Source organism: Lagopus muta, chromosome 21, assembly GCF_023343835.1.
Source record: "Lagopus muta isolate bLagMut1 chromosome 21, bLagMut1 primary, whole genome shotgun sequence".
NCBI classification, from domain to species: Eukaryota; Metazoa; Chordata; class Aves; order Galliformes; family Phasianidae; genus Lagopus; species Lagopus muta.
The window spans coordinates 2,801,104-2,821,859 of record NC_064453.1 but is presented as its reverse complement, the minus strand read 5'-3'; the positions used below and the strand labels follow the sequence as shown (position 1 = coordinate 2,821,859).

The window sequence follows — 20,756 nt, the reverse complement described above, 5'->3', positions numbered from 1 at the left end:
GAAGGAGCTCACCATGCAGACATGGGAATGCACACAAAGTATTAAAGGAGATAGATCTTTATTGGAAGCTTCCAGCATATTTAGTCTGTTCTCTTCCTCCACACAACTCCTCATACCCAACGTACAGCTCCTACACAGTCTACACAGAGCCAGTATCTCTCCCTCATCACGTGCTGCTATGTATCCCACTGCATAATTGCACTGTGTGCTCTCTGCTCTGCACTTAAGGTCTTCAGTGCAACCCATGCATGGCACTCTGTATTGTAAAAGAAGAGCAGAACCTCTTCTTCTTGCCCCTTGTTGCATCGGGCTGCTCCTATAAAGCTCCTAGGCAGACCCACATGGGATTTTAGGGCAGATTTCCCCAGTACCTTTGTGGATCTGGTCCCTAAGTGCCTACCCAACCCCTCGTTTCTGCAGTTTGCAGACTTGTGAGCGCAGAAAACCCTCATGAATAATGCTCTTGGGTGACCAGACACAGAACCATTTTGTTTTTGCCTCTCACCCCTTCGTCCCCCACAAGGTCACACTCACCCTCCTCCTCCTCCTCCCACTCCATGTCTCCAGGACAGGAGCAGCATGGAACAAACAGACCCCAGGGCCGGCACCCATTGGAGCCACATGTGCACTCCTTGTGCCCCCTCCGACACGCTCCTGTCCTTGCCAGGGCTCTTCCCAGTGCACAGCCCCGATCCCTTTTGTAGAACATGAAGCACTTTTTCTGTTTGTTCTTTTTGCTCTCCATCTCGGTGTTTTGACAGTGGGTGACCCCCACAGGGAGGTCGGGTGCCAATGCTGCTCCTTGCAGGCAGCATAAATATGCAAGAAGTGTGCAAAGAAAGAACAGAGCTGGCCCATGCCAGGCTCCTCTCCTGTCCAGCACAGGTACAAACCGCCTACCGTGTTGTCACCGGAAGGATCCTGCTCCCCGTGACATCTTGTCCCCTTTGGGGATGGCTCCTCAGAAGTCTCAGTGCTGGGCTCCGGGCTCCTCGTGCTGCCCAAGAACAAGGTGCCCATCCTCAGCTGTCCTTGGGTACGTGCTATCCTGGGGCTAGGTGCGGGGCCGTCCTTCCCTGACCTGCCGTCGGAAGTAGCGGATGGCAGACAGCGTGCCAAAGCTTGCCAGGAACACTGCAAAAGAGCCCGTCACATTCCCATGGTGAGGATGGGAGCTTCTTGCAACCTAGAGAGCATTTTCCCAACTTGGAGGCCATGGGACCTCCTGCTACGTATCCCCATCTCATGGGGTTGTTCCCAGTGCATCCTGCGCTGCCCACACCTTGGAGACCACATCTGGATCTCTAGTTTGGGCACATGGGTCATAGCTCCACCAGATGGCTGTTTCAAGGGAAAGGATGCACAGACTTCACTTGTGTGCTGAGAAGTGAAAGGACTGAGCACCACGGTGGTGATGGATTGAGCATGTTGGTGGAGAGTTACTGAGCACCATGATGGTGTTGGATTGAGCACTGTGATGGTGTTGGATTGAGCACCATGTTGGTGTTGGATTGAGCACCGTGATGATGTTGGATTGAGCACCATGATGGTGTTGGATTGAGCACCGTGATGGTGTTGGATTGAGCACTGTGATGGTGTTGGATTGAGCACCGTGATGGTGTTGGATTGAGCACCACGATGGTGTTGGATTGAGCACCATGATGGTGTTGGATTGAGCACCACGATGGTGTTGGATTGAGCACCACTATGGTGTTGGATTGAGCACCATGTTGGTGTTGGATTGAGCACCACGATGGTGTTGGATTGAGCACCGTGATGGTGTTGGATTGAGCACCATGTTGGTATTGGATTGAACACCATGATGGTGTTGGATTGAGCACCGTGATGGTGTTGGATTGAGCACCGTGATGGTGTTGGATTGAGCACCATGTTGGTATTGGATTGAACACCATGTTGGTGTTGGATTGAGCACCATGACGGTGTTGGATTGAGCACCACAATGGTGTTGGATTGAGCACCATGATGGTATTGGATTGAACACCATGATGGTGTTGGATTGAGCACCATGTTGGTGTTGGATTGAGCACCACGATGGTGTTGGATTGAGCACCATGATGGTGTTGGATTGAGCACCACAATGGTGTTGGATTGAGCACCATGATGGTGTTGGATTGAGCACCGTGATGGTGTTGGATTGAGCACCACGATGGTGTTGGATTGAACACCATGATGATGTTGGATTGAGCACCACAATGGTGTTGGATTGAGCACCATGACGGTGTTGGATTGAGCACCATGATGGTGTTGGATTGAGCACCACGATGGTGTTGGATTGAGCACCACGATGGTGTTGGATTGAGCACCACGATGGTGTTGGATTGAGCACCATGATGGTGTTGGATTGAGCACCATGATGGTGTTGGATTGAGCACCACGATGGTGTTGGATTGAGCACCACAATGGTGTTGGATTGAGCACCATGATGGTGTTGGATTGAGCACCATGACGGTGTTGGATTGAGCACCACGATGGTGTTGGATTGAGCACCACGATGGTGTTGGATTGAGCACCACGATGGTGTTGGATTGAGCGACAGTGTTGCATTGATCACAGTATATCTACTCAAGGTTTGGATGCCAGGATGGTGATGGTGGTTGTGTCTGGCATGGCTTATGACAACTTATATATGAGATACTGGGGAAAAAAAAACATTGGAGTAAGCTGCATCTCTTGAGTTAGCTCTCCTGATATCTCAAAGGCAATGGCCTTAACTTGGTGCCAACACAGTGCCAGGAGTTTTTGTAATCCCAGGCCCCCGTCCCACCACGCATCAGACATCCTGATCCCAGCCAAAAGCAGAAAATACCCAAAACTCAGAACAAATGGATGGAGCTCTTCTCTGAACACCCAGCAAAATCTTTCAGTTTGGCTCATAGCAGAGATCAGATCATCTCATACGTGCCCAAGAAAAGCTCCTTGCACACTGCTTTATGCAATCCCATGGCATGAGGCACACTGTGCCCACGTCTGCCCCTGATACTAAGAAGGCAAGGAAGAGCTGGCCAAGAGCTCCTTGTGATCGTGGTGTGGAGCTGCTTTAGCTAGCATGCTATTCTCAGCCTGGGTGTCAGCTTCCTGGTGACCTTCGTGGGGAACATTTCTCCCAGCAGCCTGGGGCCATCTTGGTGCCGCCTCAATGGCACCTTGGTCCCAACCAGCAAAGGCTGTTCTGGGATAAAACTGGGGTCTCTTGCAGGCTACGTGCAAGACAACAGACCCTATTCACAGGGAAAGACCCTAAGCAAGGTGTCAGAACCAACATTCCTATAGAAGATGTTAGAAAGCACCTTTGGAACAGCAGGAAAACGGCTGCATTTTCCCACCAGCACATTTCGGTGATGGGATCCCCGCCTTCCTCCCTGCACACCCCATCCTCCCCCAGCCCCACACACCACACACCGGTTTTCCAGGCATCCGGAGCCTGCAGGTCAGAGGTCTTCACTGCCCAGGAGGCAAAGGCACAGAAGACAAGGCACATGTCCTTGTGGGTCAGCGCCAGCGGGGCCTCGGGTCTGCCTGTGGGAAGGGGAGCAAGCTCAGGATACAGCCCTGAAGTTGGTGCTTTTTTCTCCCAAATCATCAGTCTGCAGCTCAGCAGTCATTGGCATATCTCAGGGTCCCTTGGTGCAGAAGGATTTGGCCATTTTCCCTCCCATCCCCTCACCAGGAACTGGTGTATGTTGTTCCACAGGATGGCACAACCATAGGGACAACTAACCCAGCTAGGAGAGGGATTGGGGCCGGCACACAGCCTGCTGCATGCATGCAAACTGCACACCCTGCTAAATGCATGCACAGTGCACACCTTGCTGCATGCATACACAATGCAAAGCCAGCAACGCACAGATCTCAGCAGTCTCCATGCAGAGCCAGCCATGGGCTCCAGCTGCTTTACCTCTCAGTGCAAGGGCCATGTCCAAAGCTGGTGGATACTCAGGACCCCCTCCCAGTGGCACCAGGGCAAGGTGGGACCCACTCCGTGCCAGTGATGGGGAGGTCGGCACTTGGGCTGTGCTGTGTGGCTTTGGCCTCTGCAGGATGGACATCAGAGCCCCCATGGCTTTCCTCACCTCAGAGGCTGGTGAAGAGAAGAGAAATCCCCTCCAGCCCCCCCTGCGCTGGGGTCTGTCAGGGAAGAAGTGTTCATACAGCTCAGGCACTGTGGCAACCAGGGGCTCTTTGGCTGTAGCCGCTTTGGGATCCTTCTTTTGCAGCTCAGCGTGGTGCAAGCCAAAGAACTCCTTCCTCTTCCTCTCCTTACGCTTGGCTTTTTTCCTACTTCCTTCAGGTTCATTGAAAAAATACTCATACAGTTCAGGCAAGGATATTTCCCTTTCCAAGGGCGTTTTCTCACCCTCCACCGTGTTCTCTGCTGCTTCTTCTTCCCCCTGGGACTCACAGAACAAATACTCGTACATCTCAGGCCACGTCACATCCAGGGTGCCTGCCCCAGGAGAGCCCCCAACTGTGAATGTTGGGGAGCCCATCTCCTGGGGGGGGCTGGCTGTGAAATCCCTGCAGCCCCCAGCAGCAGCAGCCACATTTTGGGGACCGAGAGCCTTCCCCTCCTGGCACGGCTCTCCCAGCCCAGTGACAACCACTGGTGTGGTGACAACCACCGGCATGGCATCTGGTATAGCGACAACAACCGATGGGGTGACAACCACTGGCGTGGTGTCCGGTGCTGTGACCACCACTGGCACAGTGTCACACGCCCCTGTGTCCCCCACCTGCCTGGCCAGCTTGGTGGCCCTTGCCTTCCCTGGTGACTGTGCTCCTGACTCCTTTGCCTTCAGCTTTGGGGACACGTTGGGGGGCACAACCCCCAGCTCCACACCAGGGCTGCCCGTCGGCCGTTTGCTCTCCGCAGCCTCCTCACTGCTCAGCCTCATGGGTGCCGCTTTGGCCGCCTTCTCCTTCCCTTTGCCCTTCCTTGAGGTCAGTGGGGAGGACGAGGGGGCCCTGCTGGATGCTGTGCTGCCCCTCACTGGGCTTCCTGCTGGCTCCTTGTCCCCAGGGGTCACCTCGGTGCCACCAACTCCACGCTGCTTGCGGCTCTTCCTTGCTGATGCTGGCACTTTGGGTCTCACCACCTCCAGGACGCTGGGCTGGCTGCCTGCTTTCTCCCCAAGCTCTGCAGCAGGCTCTGCAGCAGGGTGCTCATGGGTAGGTCCTGGCACCCCAGCATGGCTTTTCCATGCAGTAGCCTCCTGGGCACCACCCTGTGCCACTACTGGGCTCCCATAGGGCTGCCTATCGGCGTCTTCTCCTTGGGCACAGGGCGCAGCAGGGTGCTCAGCATGCTCCATGGCCCCGCTGCCAGCATCTCCCTCTCCCGACGCTGCATCCTGCCCCACGGTGCCCTCAGCTGCAGGTGGATGAGGCGGCTGCCTGCCCTGCACGCTGGGCATGGCAGCAAACAGAGGGCAGACAGGCTGCTTGCCTTCACGTAGAGTGGATGAGCACAGATCTGCTTCGTCCTCTCCGCACAGCCCACGTGGGGAACAGCTCGCCTTGCCAAGCCCTGGCTCGGCGCCTGCCCTGATGCTGCACGGAGCAGGCACACCGTCCCCTTGCTCAATGTCACTGAGGCACTGCTCCTCTGCTGTGGCCAGGGCAGCCGGCTCTTGGTTGCATTCCTCCACCGCCCGCAAGAACTCAGCCCAGTCGAGGTCGTTCAGCTGGATGCTGTACTCGAAGTTATCCATGCCTGCAGCAGCACAGCAAGGGGAGGGGGCCGGAGAAAGCAGGGAGTGAGGAGGGGGCATGGCATCACTAGCGGAGCATGCCCCCTTGCCATCGGCCCCACTCATTTTGGGGCTGGAATCAGTGGGATCTCATCCCGTGAGGATGGCTCGTGGCAGACCCCACAGGTGGTGCTGAGCTGGCTATGGCCATGGCCACTCCGTTCTTGGCTGCTCCAGGTATTCCCTCTGCACAGCACCAGGATATTGCATCTCTCCTTCCCTTTTCCCACTTGCTTTGCCCCCAACCTGTGCAAAAAAGCAGAGAGCTGAGGCTCTTTCCTGCTGCCCAGTGCCATGCAGGAGAGAGCATGCAGTGCAACCCAAGCAGAGAAGTTTGCAGCTTTTTGGGGTAGGAAATGCAACAGAGCCCTGAGCCAGCAGGGGGGACCCGGCAGCAGGAGGAGAAGCAGAGAGGCCACAACATTGCATCCTACCTGTGCCACAGCCCCAGGTGGTGACAGAGCCATGCAGGAAAATCCCCCCAGCACAACATGATGCCGTACCCTTGACGGGGGCAGAGAGCTTCAGCTCTGCTCCATTCACTGCTAAAAATAGTCCCTGTGTCACCTGAGCTGTGGGGAGGGCAGCTCCTTATTTAGAAACTGCTGGGGCAGAGGCGAGGCAGCAGGCGGCACATTTCTGCCCTGTGCTCTATGGGGTCCATGGGATTGTAGCCCCACGAGATGGGCATTGCAGCCCTATGGGCATCACAGCCCCACGGGATGGCCCATAGATGGGTCATGGAGAGCATCAGTGGGATCATAGGGTGCGCACAGAGGAACCGAGCTGCCACGGGATGGCAATCAGAACCAGAAATAACCCCAGCAGCCAGAAATAGCTGGGAACTGCTGCCCTGCCCCTGCTGTGGCCCCGTCCTGCAGGGAGGAAGCTCCCCTGCGCGGCTGCCGTCACGCACTGCATGGCCACGCGGCAGCACACGGCCCTGTGCATCCTGCAGGCTGACGCACACGGGGAGAGAGCCAGTGGGAACGTGGGGAAGGAAAGAGGGCTGCTGCCTGCCAGCCCTATCTGCCGTCTGATCTGGCTGCGCCCTGCTCCCCCTGCTCCCTGCACGTGCTCGCAGACGCAGAAGGGAAACCAGCCGGCTTCCTCCCCTTGGCTGCGCCCGCTTCCTTCCCTTTGAGCCCTCCACCCCGCCTCGCAGACCGCAGCGGGGAACATGAAAGCTGCAGGCGCAGCGGGACGGAACCGGAGCCAGCAGCGGGCTGTTAGCGGTGTCACATCGACAACCGGCACCAAACCCAACAGGAACTGCACACACCCCGGCCCGCGGGACGCGAGCACGGCTCAGAACGAGAGGCATCCAAGTGTTTATTTTGTTGACCGGGGTGAAGCCCACGCACCATCCTCGGGGGAGCTGCACATCTGCAGGCGCTTCCCTGCCTTCCTCTGGGCTGACCCTGAAGGCACGGCGTGCTGCACCCCATGCTGCTCGGGGGATGCTCCTGTACCTCCGGCTGCCGCCTGCTCCCAGGCCCACACATTGCTGCTTGGGCGCTCAGGATGTGATATAAATAACGGATGTCACCCTGTAATTAGAGATGGGACTGAAATAACGCAGCAGATGAGGCCCCTCTCTGCCCGATGGCACAGGATGGAGCGTGGGAGAAGGAGCCAGGAGCAAGGGAATGGAGCTCAGGGAAACTGAGGATCCTCTTTTGTGCAAAGGGTTTCTTTGGGCTGAACCCACTCCAGGGGCAGTGCAGCATGGGCTGGGTCACAGAGGAGATCTCCCTGCCTTGATCCAGATCCATCACAGTGTGTCTGCACAGAGGGAGGGATGGGTTTGCAAGAAGCAAGGTAGACAATTACAACAAGCATGATGGAAAGAGAAAGACATCTCCAGATCCAGGAAGGGGTTAACCTTGCACTGAAACTCCGAGCTCTGTGCTGCAACCACCAGGCTGGTTCTGCTGGTTTGGGGCAGGTGAGGCTGGGAATCATCACCCCCAAACCATAGAGGTCGGCATTGTTTTTCCCTAACCCCCCTTTTTTTTTGTGTATGTGTGTGCATGGAAATCTGTCCCCAGGCTCTGTTAACATCCCAGCCCATGCTTCCCAGTGGGCTCACTCAAAGGTCAGCGCCTTGGCTGCTGCGAAACCCAGCCTGCGCCTGGCTGACACCCCGCCAAGCTCTCCCAAAGCCTCGCATCCTGGCCTGAGTTTCGGGTTGCTCATCCAAGTCTTGCTGGGTTTCAGGTTTCCCTGCAAGCGTTGGCTGCTCTCGGTGTGCAGCAGCCTTGGGACACAGCTCCGTGCTGGCAGGATGGGTCCCTGTGCCAAGGGGACGTCAGCTGCGCCCACGTGGAGCTGCAGAAGGAGTCAGGGCCACCGCAGGGTTATGGTGTAAAGCTGCATCGCTGCAGCGTGATGCAGTCACACACAGTGTGGTTTGTGGTGGCGGTGGCTGGGGACCAGCATCCACCACCAGGTGACAGCTGTCACCCCACAGCCACCTCTCCACGGTGCGCTCTGAGATGCCTCCAAGCCCTTCCCTAGCAGCTCTGCTCTCTTTGTCCTTTTTTTGTCCCCATGAGTTTGCTGGGCCGAAGCTCCAGCTCACAGACACCCAAATCCCACTGCCAGCAGGATCGGTGCTTCACCTGCAGAAACCATTTCCCTGCCATTTCCACTAGGTGTCACTTCCACCCAGAAAGTCAGCGCTTCCCCCCCCAACCCCGATTTTTCACCTCCTGGTGCACAACCCTAAAAAGAGGCTGCAATGACCAGGAGGTTGGGTTGTGGAGTTCCAGGGTTGGAACGTTGTTGGATTAGGATGTTGCTGGGTTGAGATGAGGTTGGGTTGCAATACTGTTGGATTGGGATGGGGTTGGGTTGGATGGGATTGTGTTGGAATGGGATTGGTTTGAGACAGTGTTGGGGTAGGGTGGGATGGGATTGGGATGGGGTTGGGCTGTTGGGTTGCGATAGGATTGGATGGGGATAGAATTGTGTTGGGATGGGGTTGGATTGGGATGAAGTTGGGTTGGGATGAGGTTGGATGGGGATGGAGTTGGGTTGGGATGAGGGTGGATGGGGATGGAGTTGGGTTGGGATGAGGTTGGATGGGGATGGAGTTGGGTTGGGATGCTGTTGGGTTGAGAGGGGTTTGGATTGGAATGGGGTTGTGTTGGGAAGATGTTGTGTTGGGATGCTGTTGTGTTGGGATGGAGTTGAGCAGGCTAGGGACAGATGTCAGTGCTTGGAGAGAATTGGAGAGTTGGCTGGAGAATTCAAATGCCACTAACACAGAGTGCGTGGTCATCCCAGTACCACCAGTAACTCCAGTGTCCCTACTGCCACCAGTGCTACCAGTAACCCCAGTGCCACCAGTGCCACAAGCTGCCATGCTCCTGGCTGGGCCATGCAGAAGGCAGGAAGCAGGAGGCAGCAGGAGCTGTGATGCTCCAGCACTGCTCACATCCTGGTTCTGGTGGCACCATCAGAAATGGGAACCCATCTGCCTCCCAGCAGGGCAAATAAACCCACCTCCCTCTATTAGGCCATTGTCTTTTGAGGAAATGTTATTGTTTCCAGCAAAGCCCTTCCATCACAGAGCTCTCCCATCTTCCTGTCTCCCTGCTCACATCTGGGAATCCTATTTCAAGCACACATTTTTGTTCACGAAAGTAAAATATTTCTTCTTCCCCCTTTCCCTTGCAAGGGGGGTGGATTTGCACACCAGTTGGGCTTGGGCTGGATGTTCTAAATGACTGAGGTGCTTTGCGTGCTGCAAAAGGCCTCGTGGTTCCTTGAGCAGAACTTCAGGCACTCCTGGATGCAATGGCTCTGCATGTTGGGATGTGCACAGCACAGTGCCATGCAGGGCTGCAGCCGCTGCAATAACCCCACTAATAGCAATGCCAGCACAGACACACGGTGCTAATGGAAATCCGTGCTACCTGTCTGACTCATCTCTGCCCATTGATTTAGCAGCTGAGGCCAAACCGAAGAGACAATAACAACTGCAAAGCAGGAGCAGACAGCAGAATTACAGCTGGAAGGAGATGAAAGGGTTGGGAGGAGCACGCTCCATCCCTGATAGCTCTCAGTGCTCTGATCGCCGGCCGCAGGAGCGTGGCATTGCAACCCAGCTCTGCCCCATGGGATGTGTGGGGGGGTCTGAGGCTGTGACTGCACCCAGGGGGCTGCCCACAGCTTGCCCACCTCTGCACGAGGCCGTGGTTTAGAGAACCCAGCGTGGGAGCAGGTCTGCCCCGCTCCGGCATCTTAACAAGAAGCAGCTGCTGGAGGCGGAGGGAGGGATTGCACAAGGAAAAGGCCCCACTGCATTAATTAAAGGTCACGAGGCCATTCCAGAGGCTTCCCAATTACCTTTGGAAGAGTGTCGCTAATGTGAGATAATGATGTCATACGGCCACTAATGAGGCAGGTTAACCAGACCCGCCGCCCCCTCCCCACGCCAGCACAGCCCTTCCCCCACCCCTCCAATTAAGGTGCCTCACCCCACCATAACGGGGGAGAAGGAAGAGGCCGTGCCCCACTTTGGGGTTTTGCACCCAGGAGAAGTTCCAGCAAGGCCCATTTTGGTGAAGTGCTCCTTGGGAGTGATGTCAACAGGATATTGTCCCGCCCTGACCTTACTGCCCACGTGGCCCCAACCAAATCCAACCCCATTAGCGCTCCTTAATGGAGCATAATGGCAAGCTGCAAATCCACCTCCCGATGTGTGGAGCTCCCGGGGGGCTTTGGGGCACGAACCCACCTTGGGGACAACCTCACCCCCTCGGACCTGCCCTGAACAATGCACTGGGATGAGGGTCTGGGGAGCAGGGAAAGCGCTGCCATTCCACCCTGCATCGACCCACGTGCAGGAGCTGCTCCTGCAAATGGGGGCTGGCTGATAAGCCGTAATAGCAGCCACCTCCGGAGAGCTGATAAGCATCCCCTGTCCCCAGCTCAAACCCACAAGCACACACAAAATAAGCCGAGGAGCTGCCAGCTGCAATTTATCAGCGACGGGAAGAGACAGCGCACGGCTGGGAGCGAGGGAGAGCTTGCAGAGGTGGAGGGAGCGCTCCTGGGAAGGCAGAGCAGAGCAGCGCTGGGTTATTAATTATCCACAGCGTTCATCCCTCCCACGTTCTGCAAAGAGGAGGAGGGAAAAAAAAAAAAAAAGAAAAAAAAAAAAAGAAATAAAATAAAAGTTGTCAGGGCCAAATGGAAATGGGCGGATGGGAGATGAAAAGGGGGACGGCGGGGAGAGGAGGAGCAGGGCTGTGCTGGGAGCTGCCACGCTGTGCCAGGGCCGGGAGAGCACGGCGCTGCTGATAAGGAGCTGTTTGCCCATAGGGATCCCACGAATCCCCCAACTCGCTGAGGAGGCTGAAGGGTGGGGTGTTTTCCCTTTTGCCAGAGCGCTGACATCTGCTGCAGGAATCCTGCTCCCGTGGCTCCCCAAACGCTGGGTGGGATTTTTCCATGCGCTCACGGCTCAGCCTAAACCAACAAAATCCTCCCCAACCTGCAGGGGAGGAAGGGCTGGGAAGGGCTGGAGCAGTAATCCCTGACCTTTGCTAATCCGCAGGCAATCGCTGCGCGCGAGCTGCGTGCTGCAGCAGACCGCAGGCTACGCTCTCCCCGTGGGCAGCAGTTGGAACCTCAGCAGCTCGGAGCTGCCCTGTGGGGGCAGGGAGAGGCTTATGGGGCCATGGGATGGGCCCTGCAGGCTGTTGGACCTTTGGAACCCCGTGATGTGCTGCGCTGGGAGCTGAGCCGAAGGGCAGCATCTCCCCCTCGCTCATTTCTTCCATGCTGAAATGAGGATAATGAGCCCGAGAGAGCTGGGAGATGCTGCTCCAAAAACCAGCTCTGTGTAGCAACTGAGGTTGTTAGCACCGGTGGGAAAGTGCTCTCAGCTCCAAGCAAAAATATGGATGCTGCGAGCAAATTCCTCTCGCCAGGATTCTCACCACAGACCCAGAGCCTCATTTTGGGTCGAAGTTTTCTGGTCCCCAGTGCCTCCCTTCAGCCACGGTGCAAATCCAGCCTGTCACCCAGCCCCAGGTCTATGAGAAAACACCCGTTGCAGCACACCAAGTATTTTCCAGCTAAAAAAGCACCCAGAGAGCTGCAGAGATGAGCAACACCTGCATTCAAAGCCATCCTCAGCTCCCCACCTCCCTGCTCAGCTGCTCTGTGGGTTACCCCTGGCTCGAGGTGCACAGCCACAGGGCTGCTCTGTGCCGTGCACTGGCACTGCTGCCTTGCAATGGGTGCTGCTGCCTTATGGTGTGCTCACTTCAGCCCCATCCTATGTGATGGGGCCATCCAGCTCAACACAACCTTTTGCAACTGGTTTGGCCAACCTACCCTACATCAGCTTCCCTCTGAAGTGCTGCAGCTTTGCATGGAGCGAAGCACGACTTTGCACAGAGCACAGCACCAACACATGAGGCTTCCTGAGTCCATAACCTCAAAGCACCAAGGGGGAGGCAGGAGGGTGGGTGGGCTGTGCATCCTTCCCACCAGGCTGCCAATATCACCTGGCAAAGCAGGGCCATCGGAAGACATTGTCCTGCATGCTCCCCTCCTCCCTGTCTGGCACCGCCGGGCACTTGTGAATGTTGATCCCTGATCAGGCTGAGTGTGAGTTGCTAATTGCTGCTGACACCTGCCTGGCTGGCTGGGGTATGTGTGCCCCTTCCCCAACATCCCAAGGCGCTGGGAGTTTGCAATGTGGGACCCTGAATGCACTGCATCTCCTGGGCATGAGCTTGGCATCGTATCTGTGCCACGCTGCAGCAGCTTTGGCCGTGTTTTAATCTGTGCAGCTTCAATCTGAACCTTCCCTGGGGAAGCCTCCCTCCCCCCCCCACCTCTAAAAGCCCTCCCCAGCTCTGCATGGAGCTGCCAAGGGCAGTGCTTGGTGTCTGCAGGCAACACCCACAGTGTGAGGGTGGCCAGGCTGCCCCATTGTCTCCTTCACATTGGTCCCAGGAGGGGACATGGGAGCAGCACGGGGGAGGGGGAGGGAGCTCTGGTGCAATCCTATAAATGCTGGGATGAGATCCCAAAGCTCTGCCTCTGTACCCCGAGATTCCAAGGGGCTGCCTCCAGGATGGCACTGATGGGGGGCAGTTATTCATCGTTATTTAATGAGGATATTAAACCGTGGTGTTCAACCCCGGTCTGCGCATGGGATGAGTCTTTGGGGAGTAATTGCGCTGAGAAATGCTCACTCCCAGGGACAGACATGTGATGAATTGACTTTGGCAATACTTGCAAACCGTGTCATGCCAATCAGGCGGTGGAGATTGAAAAAGAGCTGAAGTGGAAAGGTGGGCAGAGCCGAGGGGCCTGGAGACAATTGGCAGAGACAGGGCAGGGGCGAAGGCAGGGCGAGCCCTCACTGCATCCCCACAACACCTTTAGGGCTTGAGGCAAAGTGACAGCCAGGAGCAATCTCAAACACCACTGCCAGAGAAACCCCCAGGAGAGCCCCCAGCACACAGCAGGGTTGGTGGAGCTGGGCAGCAGGACCCCCAGCAGAACACCAGTCAGAATTGGGTTGGCTGACCCCTTCTGGATCCCCTTGGAGAGCAGCAGCCCGTCCTTGCTGTTGATCTTGGCCATCGCAGGGGCTCGCAGTATTTTTCCAGCTGCAGAGTTTGGGCTTTGCTTTCTTTTTCTCTCTTCTTTTTTCTTTTTTTTTTCTCTCCCCCAAGCCAGATCCATATCAAACTGTGTTATTCTGCATTGCAAAGTGTAAACACCATCCAACAGTGCAGAGGGAAGTGGGGCAGAGCCAGCATGGGGCAGGGCTGTGCTGTGCACCCCAGGCTGCACCCGTGAACTCCCCGACACGGAAAGCACGGCGCGTTGCTGTCTGCTGCCACTCTGCTCTCCTCCCATCACTTCCCCATTGCAGAGCTGCTCCCAGCTCTGCAGTGCACTGGGGTTGTTCACTCTGAAGCCCAAGGAGGAACGCTGTGGGGCAGCTGTAATTAACCATTGCATTCCTGTGTGGGTTTTTTTTTCCTGAGACGTGAGCCTGCACAGTCACTGAGTTAATCTGAGTTTCAGCAAGAGTGAACTGAGGGCTTTGCTCTGTGCTCCTGTTTCCCTGTTATTAAATGCTGCAGAAAGGACCTCAACACTTTGCATCCCTCTTGCACGCAGCAGCAGAGCAAAGCAATGCGAAGGATGCAAAGCAAATAAGCAGAGCAAAGCAAAGCAGGGCAGCACCCACGGCTGCCCCATTGCCTGCTCCACAGCCCCATGCCCCACTGCCTTCCTCCTACGCTCCAGCCTGCTTGCTGGCACGCCTGCTGCAATGAATGAGAACCTCCCTGTGTCGCTGTGCGCAGGGTGGAGCAGCCAGCCTTTGGGTGGATGCCTCCGAGTCATCTCACCTCTATGACTCCATCCTCCTGCCTTGCACTCAGAGGCAGGTCCTGATGAGCCACCTGCATTTTTCAAGCACGTTTCCAAGCTGCCCGGAGCCTGAACTTTGCCCAAAACCCATTGAAGTGTCCCCATTGGCAGCAGCCCTAGGATTGCCCCATGGGGCACAAAGCAGCAGCTGTGTCTTGTCCATCAGATTGCTGCTGACTCAACCCCAAGAGGCTGGGAGCTCTGCAGACGGGGCGATCCTGTTCTTTTACAGCTGATTCACACTGAGGCTACCAATGAAGTTGAGTGGAAATGCTACACCTGAACAGCTCAAAGTGCAAGGACCAGATGGAGGTTTTCATTGCATGGCTTGGGTGTCCTTCCATCTAGAAAAGGCACAAGAGGGGAAGGGAAGACACAGAGAGAAGTGTGATGGTGGGACATGGCCTGGCTTTCAGCTCACCGGATAGAATCAGAATCATTGAGGTTGGAAAAGACCACGGAGATCCAGCAGTCCAACTATCAGCCCATCACCACCGTGCCCACTGACCACGTCATGAGAATCAGTGGTGTTGGAGCAGTGGTGCTGGGGGATTTCCCTCCCTCCTCTCCCACATTGCCAAGCACAAGGTTAGGCAATGCTGGCTGATAAGAGCAAACCCATAAAAGGCGTGTGAGGGCTTCCCACGCTCACCTCAGCAGCCCCGTCCCTTCCTTTCTGTCCCTGCCCCATGCATCACTCATTAACCCAGCACCCAGCTCACCCTGGGGCTGCACAGTCGCCTGGCACTGGGTGAGGCTGAGGCTTCCCATAGGCAGGGGATGGGCTGGGGGCAGAGACCCACATCCAGCCTGTCCCCACACCCATCCATCCCCTCATCCCTGCACCCATTCCCACTTCCATCCCTACATTCCTGCAACATCTTCCTCACCTCTCCAACGTCACCACCCATGCCACTTGGGCCAGAGGACAATCCCACCATGTCAGACAGTCCTGCAGGACGGAGCTTCGTTCAGCACACCCTATACCAAACCCACCAGAAACCCGAGCTCCATGCAGCACTACTGGGGGGTCCTGCACGAGCAGGATCCAGCAGATGAGCCACGCTCCTGCATCCCTGCCCAGCAGCACGTATTGCAGAGCTTGCCTCCTGCAGGAGTTAATTACTGTCACGACTAATAGCACCCTGGTTGCTGTTTGCAGCTTTTACCCCGCGGACCTGCTCGGCAGGGTAAGGATAGCATGCAGGGCAGCAGCTGAGGTCCCTCCTAGCCCAGAGCCACCGTGACAGCACAGGGCAAGCTGCAGCAAGTTTCCGACCCATTAGCAATATCTCTAATTACTCAGTGACCCGCTCTGCCGGGACCTGGGGTATCAGCAGGCTGCAAGCAGGGAGCAGCACGTGGGCAGCCGAGCGCTGTCATCTCCCATCAAAAGCACTGGGCCTCCCGGCGCAGGGATGTTCACAGTAATTATCAGCTTTATTCTGCAAGAGGGCACTTTGTCTGGATGCCTTTATTTGTCGCAAGAGGCAGATAGGCATCAAGATGTGAATGCATGCAAAAGCAGGGGTGTGTATGTGCATGGTTTGAGTGCTGCCTGGGCTGTGCACACGTGCTCACACATGGCATGTTGTGTGGATGCTTATCGGCGAGGCAGGGATGTATGACGGCCCCGGTTCAAGAAAGCACTTAAACAGGTGTGCAGCTTAAAACATGGTCCTAAGTGCTTTGTTGAATCTAAAGGCACTTAGGAAAATACTTAAATGCCATCTGAAAGAAGGGCTGCTTTCCAGCGCCGCAGACAAATGGCAGAGCCAGCGGAGAGGAAGCCGGTGTGTTAATGTAGAAACTGAATTATTTATTTTGTCTGACTTCAAATGCCTTCCTCTGCTCTAATATCTGAGTACTAAGAGCAAAGATACTCTCATTTCCTGAGGATGCCAAAGCCCTTTTCTAATCCTATATGAAAAAAAAAACAAGCTCCCATCCTCACCCTGGTCAATGGCATCTCCAGAAGGCTCCCTTGGTGCTGCACATAAGTAAGGGTGGAAAATGAAGGCTGGCACTTTCTCCACATTTCAGATCTCTGTGCATCCTGCAGCCGGGAAGCACAGCTTTATGTTGCCCAGGTACTGCAATGGCTTGCCCATTAGTTTTGCTGCCTTGATTTATGTTGTCCCTAATTTGAGACACTCTGGTTGGGTTTGGTTGGGTTGGGTTTGGTTTGGTCCAGTTGCTTTTATTTTGGTTGGGTTGAGCTGGGTTGGATTTGGTTGGGTTGGGTTGGGTTGGTTTGAGCGGGGTTGGATTTGGTTGGGTTGTATTTGGTTTGGTCCAGTTGTTCTTAGTTTAGTTGGGTTGGGCTGGGTTGGATTTGGTTGGGTTGGGTTGGTTTGAGTGGGGTTGGATTTGGTTGGGTTGGGTTTGGTTTGGTCCAGTTGTTCTTAGTTTAGTTGGGTTGGGCTGGGTTGGATTTGGTTGGGTTGGATTCAGTTTGGTTTGATCTGGTTTAGTTTGATTCTGTTTGGTTTGGTTTGTTCAGCCCTCGGCATACCAGCGCTCATTTTCCTCCACCTTTAAAATAAAGCCAGTGTGCAAAGAGCTGCAGTGAGAACTGATAGAGAAGGACGGAGTGCCATTATGAGGACTGCCAGAAGGGTCATGTGAAGTCAGTAGCAGAACAAACCTTGATTGCTTGAAAATCCACAGCTTTGCAAGAGCCTTTTGTCCTGGTACCACACTGGAGGCAGTGCTGCTGGAGCTGTGTGGGGAGGCACTTTATAAGGGGATGAGAGCTCAGAAAATGAGCTGTCTGCCAACACCCAGGGTTCTCCTCTGGGGTGTCACACCCCTGGGTGGAGTGATGCCCAATGGACCCATGCAAGGCCCAGGCACTGATTTGATGGGGATTTTCCTACACTGCCTTGAGCCAGGCAGAGGTGTTGGAAAGCTCTCCAGTCCCCCTGGGGTGCTCAGCAAGGGGTTAAATGGCACAGAAACGATCAGCAAACAGGCAGATAATGGTGGGCTCACTGGGTGCGTCTGTCTCCCCTCCTTCCTCTCCACTGCAAAATATTCCACCTGCTTGCTCCAGCCATAAAGCCATTCCCGGGGCTGTGAGGAGCACTTGTAAAATCAACAGGGCTTATCGGACCTAAACTTCGGTAAATACTCAGACAATCACTCCCCTTGTGCTTTCATGCTGGGAGTGTGTTAGGAGCCGGTAATGCACCTGCAAAATGAAGTGCCAGCAGTAGGATCTGCATTCTGGAGGTCTCAGCTCAGTGTCGATGGGGATACGTGGATCAGACCCATGGGGAATGGAGTGAGGTGGGATGGGGGAGAGGTGCTGCTGGGTGCCCCCTGGGATGGGGAGGGCTGATTTTAGTGCAGGGCTCCAAAGGCACTCCCTGCCCAGTGTTCTGCACGCCCCAGGCCAGAGCTGGCTGCAGAACGCCGACATCTGCGCTCGCTCTGTGCGTTCCTCGTGCCACAGGGGGGGATGGAAACATCTGGGGGAAGGATGGAGCGAGCCCTGCAGAAGGAGGAAGGTGATGTGGAACAGATGCTGGGAGCCGGCAGAGCCTTTGGAAGGGCTGCGTGCGTGCGCGCATGTGTGCAAGAGCTTTGTGGCTTCTGCTGGGAGCAGGGAGCTGCCCTGCTGTCTGCCACCCAGGGAGCGAGCCGCCCCACTGCGACGGGAGCCGGGCTGCCGTGCCAGGAGGTCACACGTTTCTCAAAGCTGCCGGAAGGCGGACAGCTTTGCAGCCAAGCAGATGCCGTGAGCACGGCGCTCACCGCCCCGGGGAGCTGCAGGAGGGCCCTTTGCAGCCACTGGCAACAGTGCGTGCTCTGGGACACCGAACAGCAAAGCCACAGAGCCTCAGCATGATGGGGTTGTGTGTTCAGAGGGAACCTGCACCCTCTGGACTCACCAAACAGCGGCCAAACCCGCGAGCCGAGCGCAAGCGGAGCGCGGCAGCCCGCCAGCCCCTTGGATTTGCTCTGTTACAAATTACACACACCCCGGGCAGGCAGGGCCTCCGCTCTTTGAAAACCTATCCCCCGGTGTTTATTATAGAAACCAGTTGCCCTATCTGTTGACAGCCAAATTGCAAAAGGCCCCGCTGGAACCGCCGCCCCCGTGCTCCCCTTCTGCCTGGGATGCCTTCATCCCAATGGGCTTTGAGGTGCTGTGCTTGGGGACGGGGCTGCACAGCCACCCCCTGGTGCCACCAAGCGCTCTCACCGTGGAGAAAGCTCACCTAAATGATTGCAATGCCACAAAGAGGACAGAAGGTAATAATTAAATCAGAGAGGCGACGCGAGGTCCTTTCACACCCCAACACGTTTTTCTGTGCCTCCAGGAGCACCCACAGGAGGTAGAGGGCTCTGCATTGAGGGTTATCTCAGGAAAGGTTTCCTTAAAGCACAGTGCTGGGCTGCATCACTCAGGGTTTGCAGGAGGGAATGCCATGTGCCACGCACTGCTGTATGCCATGCATTGCTCTGTGCCATGCATTCCCTGTGCCATGCATTGCTCTGTGCCATGCATTCCCTGTACCATGCATTCCCTGTGCCATGCATTGCTCTGTGCCATGCATTCCCTGTGCCATGCATTGCTGTGTGCCATGCATTCCCTGTACCATGCATTCCCTGTGCCATGCATTGCTCTGTGCCATGCATTCCCTGTGCCATGCATTCCCTGTGCCATGCACTGCTGTGTGCCATGCATTCCCTGTGCCATGCATTGCTGTGTGCCATACATTCCCTGTGCCATGCATTGCTGTGTGCCATGCATTCCCTGTGCCATGCATTGCTGTGTGCCATGCATTCCCTGTGCCGTGCATTGCCCTGTACTATGCATTCCCTGTGCCATGCATTCCCTGTGCCATGCATTCCCTGTACCATGCATTCCCTGTGCCATGCATTGCTGTGTGCCATACATTCCCTGTGCCATGCATTGCTCTGTGCCATACATTCCCTGTGCCATGCATTGCTGTGTGCCATGCATTCCCTGTGCCATGCATTGCTGTGTGCCATGCATTCCCTGTGCCGTGCATTGCCCTGTACTATGCATTCCCTGTGCCATGCATTCCCTGTGCCATGCACTGCCCTGTACCATGCATTGCTGTGTGCCAGAGTGAGCCATGAACCCCGCTTATCGCTGTGCTGGGCGAGCGGGTCTGTTCCCAGCTCCTGCAGGTGAGTCACTTCCCCTCTATCTCCTGCATTTCCCATGGTTAAAACAGGCTCGATAAGCACAGGTGTGTTTAAGGGATTTAACCCCGGTGTGGCTGCACGGTGCCCTGGGGGGCCAGGCTGGGTTCCTCTTCTCTTTTTTCTTCCAGGGTTTCCCTAAGGGGCACAGCACCACAATGGCACTGCTGGCAGCACAGGGCTGCAGTTTGCTTCCTTGCAGCACAACCCACAAAGAGCAGAGCAGCGAGCCCTCTAGCACCCCCAGCGCTGCACCCCATGGGATACCAGCACACCGCATCCCCCTCCCACCCCCTGCACTGCATTGTCCACCCTGTGCCCCCCACAGGGACCCCCAGCGGGGAGCTGCAGCCTGGGCCGGGCGCCAGCATTTCTTCCCCATTTTTTTTTATTTTTTATTTCACTTTATTTTATTATTTTTTTGGAGGCTTCGCCGGTGTCTGCCTGCTGACTGAAGCTGTCATTATCAGCTCAATAAATCTCTGGCGCGGGTTTTATTGAATCGCTGCCTGAGGGGGAACAAGCCTGTAAAGGTTGAGGAGAGCAGAGCTTTCCCACGCCTGAGACACGCTGCCGGAGCTCTTGCACACATTCCGGGCCTGCCAGCACTCTGCAAATGTTTGGACAGCCTTGAACAAATAACACACCTTTAAAGAGGCCAGCATGAAATTTTTCCTCACCCCTCGGCCGCCCTCCCGCTGCCTCGTGCCCCCCCAGCACCCCGCAGTGCTCCGTGTGTGTGCGCACGGGGTTTATTTTAGGCTCGTGGCCGCGCTCCAGTTTCGGGGAGGAGGATGGAGGATGGGGATGGGAGGAGGTCTGGCTTTTCCTCCCGCAGGTAGGAATTGGCTCCAGCTGTGATTTGGGGGATGCCAATGCTTCTTTATTCGTATTCTTTTTGTTGCACGGTTCCAGGGATGCTCCACTCCGTGCCCCCGTGGCACAGCGCAGGGGTTGAAGCAGGATTTGCCCCAGCGCGGTGGTGGGGCCATGGGGAGCCTCAGCAAGGATTAATGGAGCAGCCAGCTGCCTGCCTGCTGAGTTCTGGGAATGTCAAACACTGCAGCCATCTCAACAGCTCCTAAAATTCCCCCTGACTCGTTTCCTGTTGCTGCTTTCCCGATGCTGAAAGGTTCGGGCTCCCGTGGATAAAAAAATAAAAAAAAATAAAAAATAAATTAAAAAAAAAATTGGAGGGATTCCAGAATTTAGGTTTCTGCCTCCTCCATCTTCCCTGTCAACGCGTCGTTAAATAAGAAGCAGGAACGCTGCCTTCGCCATGCGCTCGTCACCAAAGAGCTGAGCGAAAATCCTGCTGGATGGAGCAGGTGACAAGTGGGTTCCTTGCTCCCAGGGTCTGTCCCCACGTGCCATACCCGAGCAGAGGGC

The 20,756-nt window shown here is 55.8% G+C and overlaps 1 protein-coding gene across 1 annotated transcript; it reads right to left on the bottom strand.

Moving 5' to 3' along the window:
* Window positions 1–79: 79 nt before the first annotated feature.
* PERM1 (PPARGC1 and ESRR induced regulator, muscle 1) lies at window positions 80–6,335 on the bottom strand. Its single transcript, XM_048967847.1, has 4 exons — window positions 6,203–6,335; window positions 3,917–5,731; window positions 3,421–3,537; window positions 80–1,134 (listed from the first exon to the last, which is right to left on the bottom strand). The coding sequence occupies exons 2-4, from the start codon at window positions 5,727–5,729 to the stop codon at window positions 1,055–1,057; spliced, it is 2,010 nt and encodes a 669-aa protein (XP_048823804.1). The 5' UTR covers window positions 5,730–5,731; window positions 6,203–6,335; the 3' UTR covers window positions 80–1,054.
* Between the last annotated feature and the right edge of the window lie 14,421 nt (window positions 6,336–20,756).